Raw genomic sequence first — 14,251 nt, 5'->3', positions numbered from 1 at the left:
TAATGATCCATCAAATAATTTTTGAGATTTTGCTTCTCCCGGACGAACATAAGGAGAGACAGACTAAATATATCTATAGAGGAATTTTTGGTAAAACCAAATTCCTTAAAAATATGGAGTTGTAGGAATATATTCATAAACAATTCTCACAAAAAATAATGACTTCTTAATGTAGATCGATAAGTGAAAAATAGACACAAAAACAAAGAACATTCCAGGTAAACAGTGGCATATTTACGATTTTGTTTCGGGGAGGGCTTTGCTAACTTTTGGGGGGCTTTGCCTGAAAATGTGAAAATTCTGCAAGATATTTCATATACTACTTTAGTATAGTAAGTAAGATTTCAGGTGGGCTGAAGCCTGGAAGCCCCCCTCTAAATACGCCACTGCAGGTAAACAATGACAACTTGTGACGTATTTATAAGAATACCTACCATATCGCTTAATATAACTCATAATGTTAAAAAAAAAAATCTGAGTCACAACTGTAGTGTCTTCCTGTTATTGCTGATTGATCGTGTTTATACTTCTAACACACCGCCTGAGCAGAAAGCACCACATTTTTATGTGCAGTATCCTATACGTGGTTAGCAAGATCCTGTGTGACATACTCCATTCAATTGGTGGTGGTGGTGTGATAGATGTACTAAAAAATGTGACATATCCTCATCGTTTCGGTTGTCAAGTCGTTCATATATCATCTCATTCAGATGCGATCACCATAATCCCTCCTTGGGTGCGTGCAAAATTCGATCAGAAACTTCTAGAGAAGGTAATATGATTCCTCTTATTTGCAAAAAAAAAAAAAAAAAAAAAAAAAAAAAAAAAAAAAAACCTCGTAGTGGTTGATTTCTAGTCTCATGAACAGAAACAGGATTTCTAAGAGCAAAATTTGGATTGATTAGAGTGTTAATATATAAAGATAAATAAAAAGTAGTGAATGGTTAGGTGATCATTTTCAAATGGTGTGCCTTGGCATGTTATACTGTATTGTGCCGCGACGGAACCAGTTCTTTGTTGGGAGAATATTGACGCTAATAAAAGTTTATCCTGCGTAACAGAAATATATTATTTTCATCTTCCAAAATTGCAACAAAAGATATTTTGATAGTCAAGTAGTGGCAGTTCTGTAAGTAATATTTCTTTATGATTTTAAAGAAATGACATTATGTATTTAAAAAAAAAAATGTAGATGTGCTGTAGGACTAAATTACACAGTTAGTTTGTAAAAAATTGAAAAAAGATTAAAGAAAACTGGATTAGATCATTTAAAATTAAAAGTTTTCATTTCTTAACATTAAGAAGTATTACTTTGGTAAGCCACCATATTTGCAGCCACACCTATAAAATAAGGTAAATAAAAACTCTTTAGTAAAGGGACATGATGCCGTCATAAATGCTAGCTAACTAAATAACTAACTCTATGGCCTATGGAACCCAGTGTTTTAACGCCGCGTTCAGAACAGCTCTCCATTGATTTACCGGTATATCTTTAGCCAACTCCACTTTGTATTTCTATTTCTACAAGGTCCTTCTTAATGTTATCCTCCCATCTGTGTCTAAGTCTTCCTAATGGTCGTTTGCCTATTGGATTTCCAGTTAAAATTTTAAAAGTCTTCTTACTTTCTTATATTCTGGCTACATGACCTGCCCAGCTGATTCTTCTGGATGATCCTTACAATGTTTGGAAAATGGCTTAAATTATACAGTTCGTCGTTATGAAGTTTCCGCCTTTCCCTATTCTGTCTCAGTATCTTGGTCTCAAATATTTTCAGTCTAAGTTCTTCCCTCAGAGTAAGCGATCATGTTTCGCAACCATACAGCACAACAGACATGATTATCGTTTTACATATTTTAAACTTCAAATTCCTCTACAGAATTTGCGAAGACAAAAGATTTTGAAGTAAATAATATCACGAATTCCCTGCTTTTAGTCGGCATTTAATTTCTTCGTGAGTACGGTTTTCGTCTGTTAATATTTATCCTAGATATTTGAAAGTATCCACTTTATCGAAAATATTATTTGATATTTTAACGCATCCAGAATTTGCAGTATTACGATAACGAGGAACTTCCATATATTTAGTTTCATCTGCGTTTACTTCTAAACCCATGTCTCTACAAGTTATAATAAGACCTCAACATTTCTTTCTATTGTTCTCCTGTTATCTCCTATTATATTTACATCATTAGCACACGCCATAACCTGGTGAATACCATTTAAACATTCTTATTACTTATCTAAGCAGTTTTGCTAAATAAAGTCTTTTTGAATAAAGTCTAATTTTCAATTCCTTGTAACTTTCTTCGTATTCATTCGAAATCCGTCATATCTTTATCTAGTATTATTTGACACTAAAGTACTTTACATATAAATTTGTCCCATTTGTCTCATTTGCGATGTTACTGCTATAGAGACCACCAAAATTTAGATTTATGTGATTCTGTAGTGTCCTCAGTTTGCAACACTGTATAATAAATGTTTTCGTTAAACTTGTAGATTTGAAATAAGATAAAATAAGTTGAAATAGTGCTATTTAAAAAATGCAATTTTTATTGGGTTAGCAACATTGTCAGTCTTGTGGTATCAAAGAATAAATTAGACAATGTCTTCCTGCCAATATTTCTGTGATACAAAATTTCAGGGCTTAAATTACGAGGGCGTATCAAGGTAAATGGTCCACCCTGTATATATGTCAAAATTTTAACGGAAATTGGCTGTTCCGTGTCCCCTGTTTGTTCTAATAGCTATGGGTCTCAGTGGTAGAAAGCTTACCTCTATCTGAGTGGACCCTAGTTTGATCTCAGGTTACTTGAATTTTGAAGGATGACGTATATCCGTGGAGTTTTCCCCAGGTTCTCTCGCATCCTTCCACATTCTCATTCCGTCAATTCTCCACATAAGCATCACTTTCATCAATCATCCATCTCCTTCAAGCCAGTGTGTTATAGTCCAGCGGTCTGAAGTGTTAGGCTGACGATCGTGAGGAGAAATCCATGGGAAATTCGAGTCCCTTTGAAGAGCATTTGTGCATTGGTCCTGATGTAGAGCCAATGGATGTGATTTGTAATGTATGTCATTTATCTTTATGTGTGTCCTGAAAAAGCAATGCTCGGCCTATTTGGTACAGGACTTAATGTTTTTCTTGTTATTTACTGTTCCAGGATCTAATATTTCGTTTGCCAATTCTATGAGAATGGCAAATTGTGAAGTTAAGTCTGTAGGTTCTGCGATTTTTTAAAAGTATTTTCCCCTTAATCTTGTTTGTATGGATGTCACGTTTAAACCTTTGAATAGCTCTTTGCTGCCCTTAAGTGATATTAACGCCATTTGGAAGTGGATGTTTTTCTAGGTTGTTAGATCCCACTGTCTTGTTTGCATATGAAGAATTTGAAGATGATGTCATAAGAGAAATTCTACTTGGGAAAGGATGTTTACTGCTATGGTTTTGTAGTTCTTGATATTTACGTCTGCTTTCTGTGCTCTCTCTCTTCACTTGAAACAACTTGCCGCCTTAGAAGTTGATCTGATGACCTTCCGCACAATTTCCGCGGAAGGAGAGTTGTTTATTTATTTTCTTGAGGTAGTAGCTCATGTGAGTGAGGACATTGTATACTGTGTATATCGTAGGATAGCTCAACAGAAAGTTCGAATATGTCGAAACCGCTGGTAGCGGAAGGGCTGTAGAAGCTCATTTGTTTGATGGGATTCAACGACATCTTGTAACATATTACATTATTAAGATCGTATATTTAAGGAATATTAGCTTTGGAGTCTCCTGGAAATTTGTGAATAGTGACCAGAAATATTGGTATTGGAGCTCTGTCAAAAGAATATTGAGTTAAATTGGTACTTTTCATTTGTTGTACTGAGATGACAGAAAATCCATTACTTCTTTGATATCTTTAAGATTTGAGTCTACAGAGAGTCTTTGTATAATCACATTCTGTTTTCTTTCGAATCTCCTCAGCAAATCTATGTATTTTGCTGTGAGCAGAAATCTTCAATAATTGCATTATAGGCATGAGTCATACAATGAATTTACATAAAGTCTCCATGGATGATGTAGGTTGGTGTTGCTTTACTGACTTCAGAAGGTATATCAGTTGTTTTCCACCTCTAGATTGATATGTTTCTGATCCTCGGTCTCTTGGATAATCCTTTAGCTTTGAGTTTGTAGCTGTTGAGTCATCCGATTGTGTATTCTGGCTTAATATATTGGTATTAAGCCAGAATATTGTTTGTGTGGTTGTACTTATATTGGATGTCACTAAAATCGCAAGATAGCTCTTCTACTACAAGAGAAGAGAGTATACCAACCCTATTACTCAATGGAAAGAGGATCGATAGTAGGAGCTGTAGATTGAGTGACTTTGCGAAGAAAAACCTGCCGTAGTCTAACCGTAGTAAAGAAAAAAATGATAGAGATAAGAGGACCTCTTAGGAAGAAAGCTCGCCCCGTGAATGAAGCACCAACCTACATATATGTTCTTCTTCTGCATGGGTTAGTAAGCGTAAAGCATGCGTCGGTGTGTGGTGTCATGGTTTCTATGTTAGCTAGACATTTACACGCGAGTCTCAATTGTGTACATAGAAAGAAGTGATGCGTAATGAGAAAGATATCTATTGCATATTTTTTTGTTTTGCGTTAAGGATTGAGGAATTGCTGGCCTTCCTGATGTTTGAAGCAGTCTGTTGCGTCTCATTGGCTGTATTTTGAAGCAGATTATCGACATCTAATTGGTTGTTATTTCTACCCTCTGATTGGCTTATATATATATATATATATATATATATATATATAGTCTAATTGGATACTGTTTTGTATTTTGCAAGGACCGCATTTTGTTGTCTTCATCAAAAAGGGTGTTTGGCACTGATTTCGTAAAACCAGGATTGTGTGGTCTTTTTCAATATTTGCTGCTTCCAGTATGATGACTCTTTTTTCTTGGAGATGGTGTAGAAATGTTTATTGACTTGTTTCGAGCGTCGTGGATATCATCATACCTGAAGCACACTCTTGAGGTTTTACAGAAACGGCCAGAATGACCATATTTGAAACAGTTCCAACAAGAAACGTCCGTCCTATAGATCTAGACACATCTTCCTTGGGAGTATCTTCTGAATGTACGGTCCTTCCTTTATGATTTTGGTTGCATCTTCCGGGTGTTGAGAAAAAATCCTAACTAGTGGTACAGGACCATTTCTTGATTTGATTCGCACTAGGTTGGAAAAACGAATATTCTAGTCTTGGTCTTGTAGCTCCTTTTCAACCTATGCTAATTGCATTGAAATATCAAAATTCTTTATTACACATCTAAAGGTATGCATCTTTGAGTTCTTGTTCGGCGCGGTGTTGACGTCCCCACAGTTTAGGCAAAAGCACAGGAACAAGCGGGCACACAGTTTACGCTTTCCCAATTTTTCTGTTACAATTGTCTAAACAATATCATATGACACTTGTGGCCTCTGCCAACATTCGAATCGTCAGATGACGATTTTTGGCTTAGAGTTGGAGCATTTTCTCGATGTTTCCGTCGGTGCATAGCGTCACGGCCATTACCTAGTACATGTCTTTCACAATATCCTGACCATCACGGAAGCGCTTGTACTATTTGTACACACTTTTTTGATAGAGTACTGTTCCTTACACCTGGCGCAGCGTATCTTAACATTCCCATTGCATTTTTTAAAAGCTTAAAGCAGAATTTGACATTCGTATATTACTCCATTTCACCCGGAACAAAGTCGCTCCATTAAACCTTACTTTTACAAAGTGTATAGTTAAATTACATGTCTGAAACTATACGGCTGAAACAAACGAAGGCAGACATAAATAAGGTTCATTAACTTGATCGTCAGTCAATAGTACCAAGTACTCCACATACCAGCAATTCATTCACCGTATTTATTGATCAGAGATTATATCTTTGATTATTGTATTTCTATTTTTTTCATTCAGAATGCAGTAATTAAATATTTTTTCACTATAATGGGAAAAGAAAGGCGAAACGTACTGGTATTTTTTTTTCATTAAAGCGAAAATGTTCAAGAGAGTCCAAAAAAGAAAGAAGGACGTTTGTTTTCGAGCCCTTACATTTCCAGTTCTAGACATGGTCAAGCATTGTACTGTACAGGGCAAAAATGTGTATCTTATGAAAGTTAGACTTGAAAAGTTCATTGTGGACACGGTTTTATGATAGCTGAAAGAACAAATAAAGTAAAAGAAGTGGCATTTTTAATCTCTAAGCCCAACATTACACTTAAACTTACCACCTCTGGTAAAGATAAGTACACTATTTTTTATTGCATGTATGTGTACAAGGAGGTCGACATAAAATTTAATGAGTATTTTTGTTTTCATTACAGGTTACTTTGTTGATGATTTACTTGGTCATCGGCTCTGTCCAGATGAAGACCACAACTCCAAATGAAGGTGACAACAACAAGGAAAAGAGAGCTTTAGGTCTTGGCTACGGCTACGCTGCCCCTGCTGTTGCTGCTCCTGCCATTGGCTATGGAGGTCATGTAGGTGCTGCTGTACCAGCCGTAGCTAAAGTTGGTTACGGTCTTGGTTACGGTGCTGCTGTTGCCGCTCCTGCTGTTGCAAAAGTCGGCTACGGAGTTGGTTATGGTGTTGGCTACGGCGGCTATGGTGCTGCTATTGCCGCTCCAGCAGTGACTAAAGTTGGCTACGGTCTTGGTTATGGTGGTTACGGTGCTCCTATTGCCGCTCCAGCAGTGGCTAAAGTAGGTTATGGCCTTGGATATGGATACGGTCATACTGTAGCTGCTCCAGCAATTGCCAAAGTTGGCTACGCTGCCCCAGCCCTTGGTGCTATACCCGCAGTTGCTAAAGTAGGGTATGGAGGTCTTGCTGCGGGTTATGGAGTTAGCTATAGCAATACCTACACCGCACCTGTTGCCAAGGTTGGCATTGCTGCAGCCCCAGTTGCTAAAGTTGGCTACGCTGCTCCATTCAATCCAGGTTTTGGCTTCGGCTACACCGCTCCTGTACCACATGTTGGTGTAGGAATCGCTGCTCCCGTGGCAAAGGTTGGATATGCTGCAGCTCCATTCGCCGCTGCCTATCATGGCTAAGACTACAACCTCGATAGTATGTGCGGTAAGTAACTAGTTCTTTAAATCTCTTTAATGTAATAATTAAGAACACTTGCAAATGTGCCATTCATTGCCCTTCAAAATAGAAAAGGTATAGCCATATCCTTAGCGTAATATATAAGGTCGTTTTAGAATTGACGTATCTCCGATCTTCATAATGTACGAATAGATACATATTTAGGCTACTATCTAGCAGGATGCAGCATTTCGCAAATTGGAATAGTTGAATTACACTTACGTATATCGTAGTTATATTGCAACTGATTCTGTTTGAATCTTACTCTTAAGCCCACATGCATACATCATAAAGACCGTTTATTTCATTTCATTTCAGTCTCTTGCAAAGCGCCTTCTTCATAAACTCGGAAGCTGTAAGTTGTAAATCACTACCATAACTAGTAAAATAAACAATTGCCACGTAATCCTTCATAATTGTTAGATTTCAAGATTATTGATTGGTACATCTATCTGAGGTCTATGTAAGTAAATTATTTTCTGATAGAAAGTGTAAACACTTTCAGCTAAAGTCTAATAACATTTCAGGACATCGGATGTAACATTTCAGGACGCCGAGGTTTCCCTGACATGATTCGTGCTACTTACAAGTTATGTCGATTCCCTGCGCTGTTAGGCGTAGTTTCACAATAAACTTCCATGCTCATGTTGCAGGTTTTTTGCTGCGGACTGTACAATATTAATTGGTTCAGTAGTTATTGCATGATGAGGTAACACAAAATAATCAATTCACTTTTTATGACTATAGATAGATTTCTTTTGGTTGTCCTCCTACAACACTGAATTTATATAGAACTTAAGACGGGATATTCTGTATGAAATGCGATCTGAGTCATTTTTAGGTATCAACGTTTCTGTCAAAATATTTGACATGCCTAACAGAAATTGAAACAGTAACTACGCACACTAAGCTATATGTTTTAACGCTTCTCTGTGGTAGTCTTGGCAAGTCCTTCAGTTATACGTTCTACGATTATTATGCCCTGTTGGTTGAAAATTGTATACAAATAAGCATCAAAGCTAAAATATTTACTTTTATCATCCAAAAATACATTTTCAAATAAAGTTTATAAACTTCAACTTTTAACTCTCAGGAAACGGGAAAGAGTAAGCTTCCCTGCAGTGTCACTTCTGATTTTACTTTGGGGAGAGAAGGAGGCCAATGTTCTTTATCGATAAGAATTCCATGTTTTTTATAGTATTTTATTGAGTAAAGTTTATGTAAGAACTATATACTTTGTATATAAATTAGGGGAATGCTTACATCCCCTGCTCACTCCAAGAAGATTACTAGATCTCGCTTTGCTTTGGGATTATACAAATGTAACGTTTCGAGTGTATGTTTAACTTATTAACGTTTATACTGAGTGTTTGGTTCCAGCGGCGCAAATCTGTCTTCAACATTGGAGGGAGGGGGGGGGACGGATAAGACCGCTCCCATATATATATATATATATATATATATATATATATATATATATATATATATATATTGCGATGTCCAAATATTTATGAAGTTGAAAAACAATGTTGTGGAGGATCAGAGTTGTCTTCAGCGTTGGGAGGTGGGCAGATTTGAGGCTTATTCTGGTGCACATCAATTTCATCTCACGTTCCTTTCTGGCAATCGGACACAAATCATCAAATTTCTCCCCAAAAAAACACCTTTCAAATCGGATTATTGGGAGGATAGTCCCACTCACTTCCAAGATTGAAGGGCACATATCCCCTCATCCCCATGGTATTTGCGCTAGTGTTTGGTTCAAATTTCTCTAATTTCAATTACTTACTGTCAACGAAGTAATGAATTATGGAATAACTGTGACACAGAATGAAAGTCCCGCAAGATTTGTTTTCATGACTTGAAGTTGTACGTTAGCTTACTACGCAGCGCTGCGGTCACATAAACAAAAATGGCTACTGTTCAGCAATGTTAGCAAGCAGTGGTGTTGTATACTGAGGCAAAATCTATGATTTCAACACAACGAAATTTCAGGCGAGAATACGAATGAGTTATACTTGATGCTAAATCAATTGAACTGTGATTTAGAAAGTGTGATAAATTTCTAACAACCTGCAGTGTCCTGAAATAATCTGGTAGAGCTTACCACCACATGTTAGAAGAGAAGAAGGAAGAAATTCGAACGGGGTTTCAGAGAAGCCCGAGTAAATTCATTCGTCACACATCTAGGCAATTCTGTGTGGCCCCAACAACAGTGCATCAAATTCTGCATAAGCGGCTTCGGTTGTATCTGTACAAATTGCAGATTATGAAACATATGAAGCCGGATGATAAGCTGCATCACAAAGAATTTGGTATCGATATGAATCCTGATTTTCTTGGCGATGTATTGTTCTCAGACGAAGCAACAACGTTTCATTTGTCGGGGATTGTCAACCGGCATAACGTATGGATATGAAGATTTGAAAACCCACATGTGTACAAAGAACATTTCCGTGATAGCCCAAAATTGAAGTTTTGTGTGGTCTAGTGAAAGAGAGAACCATCGGTCCGTTTTTTTTTTTTTTTTTTTTTTTTTTTTTTTTTTTTTTAATGAAGATACAGTAACAGACTTTGTGAACTTGGACATGTTGGAGCAGTTCATGTACACCCAAGTAGCTTTACAATCGCACATCACCTTCCTAACACGATGGAATTTCTCCAAACTGGAGTCTGGATATTAGGAAGTCCCTCAAATCGGCATTTCCCTATCTCTGAATTGGACACGATGAATCAATATATGACCACCACGTTCACTGGATCTCACTCCGCTGAACTTCTTGCCCTGGGGTTACGTCAAGAATCGTGTGTTTGCAACTTCAGTGAATAACATCCCAGAGTTACGAATCCAAACCCGTGATAAGATTGCAACATAAAACGGGATATGTAGAGAACAAGGCAAGAAGTTGAATACAGACTGGATGTATTCGTATTATCACTGGGGACATGTGGAAGTATATTTATGTGTAGAAAATAATATTTATGAGTTTTTTTTTTTAAGTCTTTGAAATTTCATTGTCTATTTTCATATCTTCTTTTGTACAATTAATTGAAATTAGGAAGATTTTATCGAAATACTCAGTAAAATGAATATATTTTTGTATGTTTAATACTTTGTTTCTATATATAAAAGAAATCCTAACAGACAGACTGACTGACTGAATGACCGAATAATTAATCAATACCCAGGCCAAACCGGATGAGCTAAAAACTTGAAACTTAGACAGGATATAGAATTTGTATTGTAAGGGTTCCACTAACAATTGACATACGAGAACCGTGACAGCTAGATGATATACCGGTATTTATGAAAGTTGAACCACGAGTAATTGTGGATCTCTAATAATTATCGTGGTGATAGTCACTCGGTACGGAAATGCCTTGTTACCTGTTACCTATAATCAGTGCTGTATTTACGATTTTGCTTCGGGAGGGGGCTTTGCTAACTTTATTCCTGGAAATGTGAAAATTCTACAAGATATTTTATTTACTTTAAAAGATAGTAAATAAAATATCGGGGAGGGCTTAAGCCCGGAAGAGTCCCTTAAGTACGCCACTGCCTATAATACATGTGGGCGAGGCTGCGCCGAGTTACAGAAACGTAGGAAAAAGGCAGGATAATGAAAAATGAATGGGTAACCTAATACCGATGGGAGGAGACACCTGACCAAGACCACGACAATAGTGTCACACAAGCAATGTTGTCACCCTAACAAAAACTTATAGTTTTTCAAATAGAACGTATATCATTTTATGGTGTTAAAACAATTAGCATAAAATGTGAAAGAAAATCAGTGTTGCCAAATAAGGGAGATAAGCGGCTCGAAAGCTGAGAAATTATGCGGTCCGTACAGAGAAACGAACAAATGTACAACAACTACAAGACTACAGAAAGAACAAATGCACAGTAGGGAGTAAATTACAGCATGCACAGCATCCAGTGACTAACGAGCTTGATACAGGATTCACCCGAAAAGGGCGCGTATTAGAGTAGCCGTAGGAAGAAGTCCCATGTGACATGATGCGGAAATGTGAGCAGCAAGTCTTCCTGTAGCGCAACAACTTCAATGATGTTTGTGTGGAACGATATCTTGAACCATTTCGAGAGCTATAAGAATTGCAGTCTTCGGATTGCAACACTGTATAAAATCCTACATGCCTTCCAAACCACAGAAACGACGGCGTAGAGCGTGGGAAGAGTACCGAAAAGCTGGGGCACGAAAGATAATTAATATATGGCAAGAAAGTACTTCAGAACCGATTTGCGAAGACTAATGATCTGTGATACCTAGGTGTCAGTCGAGTGTATAGAAAATGTTAACATGTGAGACAACGATGAAGATGAAACGCACTCCGTTCAGGTTACCAGTAATATACAGGCGCAAAATATTTTAACAAAATACAACAAAAAAGTCAAAATATAGTATGGCAAAACACGTACATTTCTCGCCCTAGCCAGACACTCGATTTGACGTATTAAGCCCGTTAGTCATTAGATGCTGTGCATGCTGTGGTTTACTCTGTACTGCACATTTGTTCCTTCTGTAGTTTCGTTATTGTTGTAGATTTGTTTATTTCATTGTACGAATCCCATAATTTCTCAACTTTACAGCCTTACATCTCCCTTATTTGGCAACATTGATAACATATCTTTTGTTTATTTTCTTTCACGTTTTATGCCAATTGTCTTAATGCCATAAAATGGTATAGGTCTACGTTCCATTTGAAAAAAGTATGTTTGTGTTGGGGTGACAACACTGCTTGTGACACTTTTGTCGTGGTCTTGGTCACGTGTTCCCTCCCATAGGTATCAGGTTAATTACACATATTTTTCACTTTCTGCCTTTTTCCGATGTTTTGGGATATAACTTGGCACAGCCTCACCCATCCACTGCTTGGTATATGTATTATAGGTAGCTGATAAACAACGTATTTCCGCACCGAGTGACTATCATCACGATGATTAGGAATCCACAATTAGTCAGTGTACCAATTTTCATAAATATCTAGCTGTCATGGTTCGCATACGTCCCTTGTAAGTAAGTATTTTTATAAATTTTACGGGCAAGGGGTCAAGGAGGGGTGGCAGTTATTATCTTAACATGTCCATATATGAGAATTCCAGGAAGTTAAGAACATTAATTAAATTTGGTATATGTACTTTTCATTAATCGGCACGCCTTACTCTTTTTGTTCTATGGTAATAAAGGTTGAAACCAGAAATAGTTAATTAGAACCGATTTTAGATAAATAGATTGTTAAAGGAGAAGATAGAACCTATCTTTGCGAAGCTGAATCGACTGCAAAAAATTCCATCTCGGTATTTCATACCGTTTTTGTTCTACGGATATCAGTATTGCAACCACAAATAGTAGTAAATTTCAGTCACTTCCGGTTTTAGTAGAGTGTTGCGGGTTGTGATAGTAAGTTTTGACACCCTGAAGTGTTTGCAGAAAGCCGCTTCTTGCTGTCGAATACCATTTTGTTCTATGGCGATAGATGTTGAAATCGGAAATGATTTATTATAACTATTTGAAGTTTAAATAGAGGGTTAACAGAGGAGATGGAATCTATTCTTGGGAAATAGAATTCATTGAAAAAAACGCATTTTGATATATATATATATATATATATATATATATATATATATTACAGTTTCTGCTCTATTGATATCGGTAGTAGTAGAAAATTTGAACCACTTCCGGATTTGGTAGAGTATTCGAGATAGTTATGGTAGTTTGCCTGAAGACGCTGAATTGCTTGTAAAAAAAAAAGAAAAAAGAAAAAAAGAAACCGTTCCCTTTTTACGTAGTTACCATTCTCGTCCTATGACAATAAACATTGAAAAAGGAAATGATTAATTTGAAGTGCTCCAGTTTTAATAGAAGCTTAATGAAGAAGATGCAACCTTTTCTTGGGACGCTGAATCGATTGCGGAAAACCGCATCTCGACATCTCTTACCGCTTTTGTTCTACGGATATCGGTATTGAAACCTGAAGTAACATTAAATTTGAATCACTTTCGGATTTGGTAGAATGTTCGGGATAGTCATGGCACATTGCCTTGAGACAATCATTCAAAAAAAAATCCTTCTGTCTATCTGTTACCGTTTTCACTTTATGACCATAACGTTGAAACCGAAAAATGGCTAATTCTAATTACTTCCGGTTTGAATTGAAAGTTAACGAAGGAGGTGGAACTTATACTTGGAAGGCCAAATCTGCAAGAATAGGGGTTGTGATAGTAAGTCAACCTTTACTGTTTTCTGCTTTGATATATGGCAACAGACGAACAGACAGACAAAGGAGCAATAAGGAAATTTGCTACTTCTGAATATCGGAAAGAAAAAACATATATATAATAAGATGTAAAGCATCCGACAACCACTAACTTGTAGGAGGTTTAAATTTTAGTTTGAGTTGCACCAGCACGCGTCATTATTTCTAAACATGTTCCAAAGTATCTCTACTGCACAGGCCGGTAGCCAGCCCAAAAATGTAGGGGGGGGGGGGGTTGCCGATCCAACCATATTATAGTTCATTTGCAAGCCTACCTTGAAAATTTTAGGGTGCCAACAAAAATTTAGGGGGGGGGCTGGCCTCCCTAGACCCCACTGGATACGGGCCTGCTACTGCAACATCTTCGGAAGCTTCTACATTGCTACTACTTGACCATGCACTAGACAAATTTAACCTTTTTCTTCAATGAGATTTAATTTATACCGACGCCGACGTAATCTCTGGCATACGACAGGATAGAAAATTCCTGAATTTTGTAGAATGTGACTAATCTGTGTGTTTTTACGTTGAAACATATTGTGTGACTATGTTTTCTTGGGATTCTCTTGTTTCCTTCACACCACAATTTCATTCATTATCATCATCAACGTCTCCTTTAGCCTCGGACTATAATCGTAAGTCGTTAAACTAAGAAGATAATATTAGAAAATGAAATGAAATTTCTATTTTTTACGTCTCACGATTATGTTCTTTAAGCTAAATGAGACGAATGATACATGCAAGGGAACGATTAGGAACTTATTAGTGAAATGAAAATGTGGAAGAAAGTGAAAGAACCCACTGGCGCGGTGTTGACACCACAAACTCGCGTG

At 37.1% G+C, this 14,251-nt stretch overlaps 1 protein-coding gene across 2 annotated transcripts in view; it reads left to right on the top strand.

Annotated features, from left to right (window-relative positions):
* The window catches only part of LOC145695002 (uncharacterized), a 48,119-nt gene that overhangs the window by 28,608 nt on the left and 5,260 nt on the right, over positions 1-14,251 (top strand). For both annotated transcript variants that reach the window (XM_081771829.1, XM_081771830.1), the window contains exon 2: positions 6,371-7,127. In XM_081771829.1, the coding sequence (XP_081627955.1) occupies positions 6,371-7,102 (732 nt within the window). In that variant the 3' untranslated portion in view covers positions 7,103-7,127. The remainder of the gene's footprint in view (positions 1-6,370; positions 7,128-14,251) is intronic.

Source organism: Thermobia domestica, chromosome 9 (genome assembly GCF_964235325.1).
Source record: "Thermobia domestica chromosome 9, izTheDome1.hap1.1, whole genome shotgun sequence".
NCBI classification, from domain to species: Eukaryota; Metazoa; Arthropoda; class Insecta; order Zygentoma; family Lepismatidae; genus Thermobia; species Thermobia domestica.
This window is presented reverse-complemented; position numbering and strand designations above follow the sequence as displayed.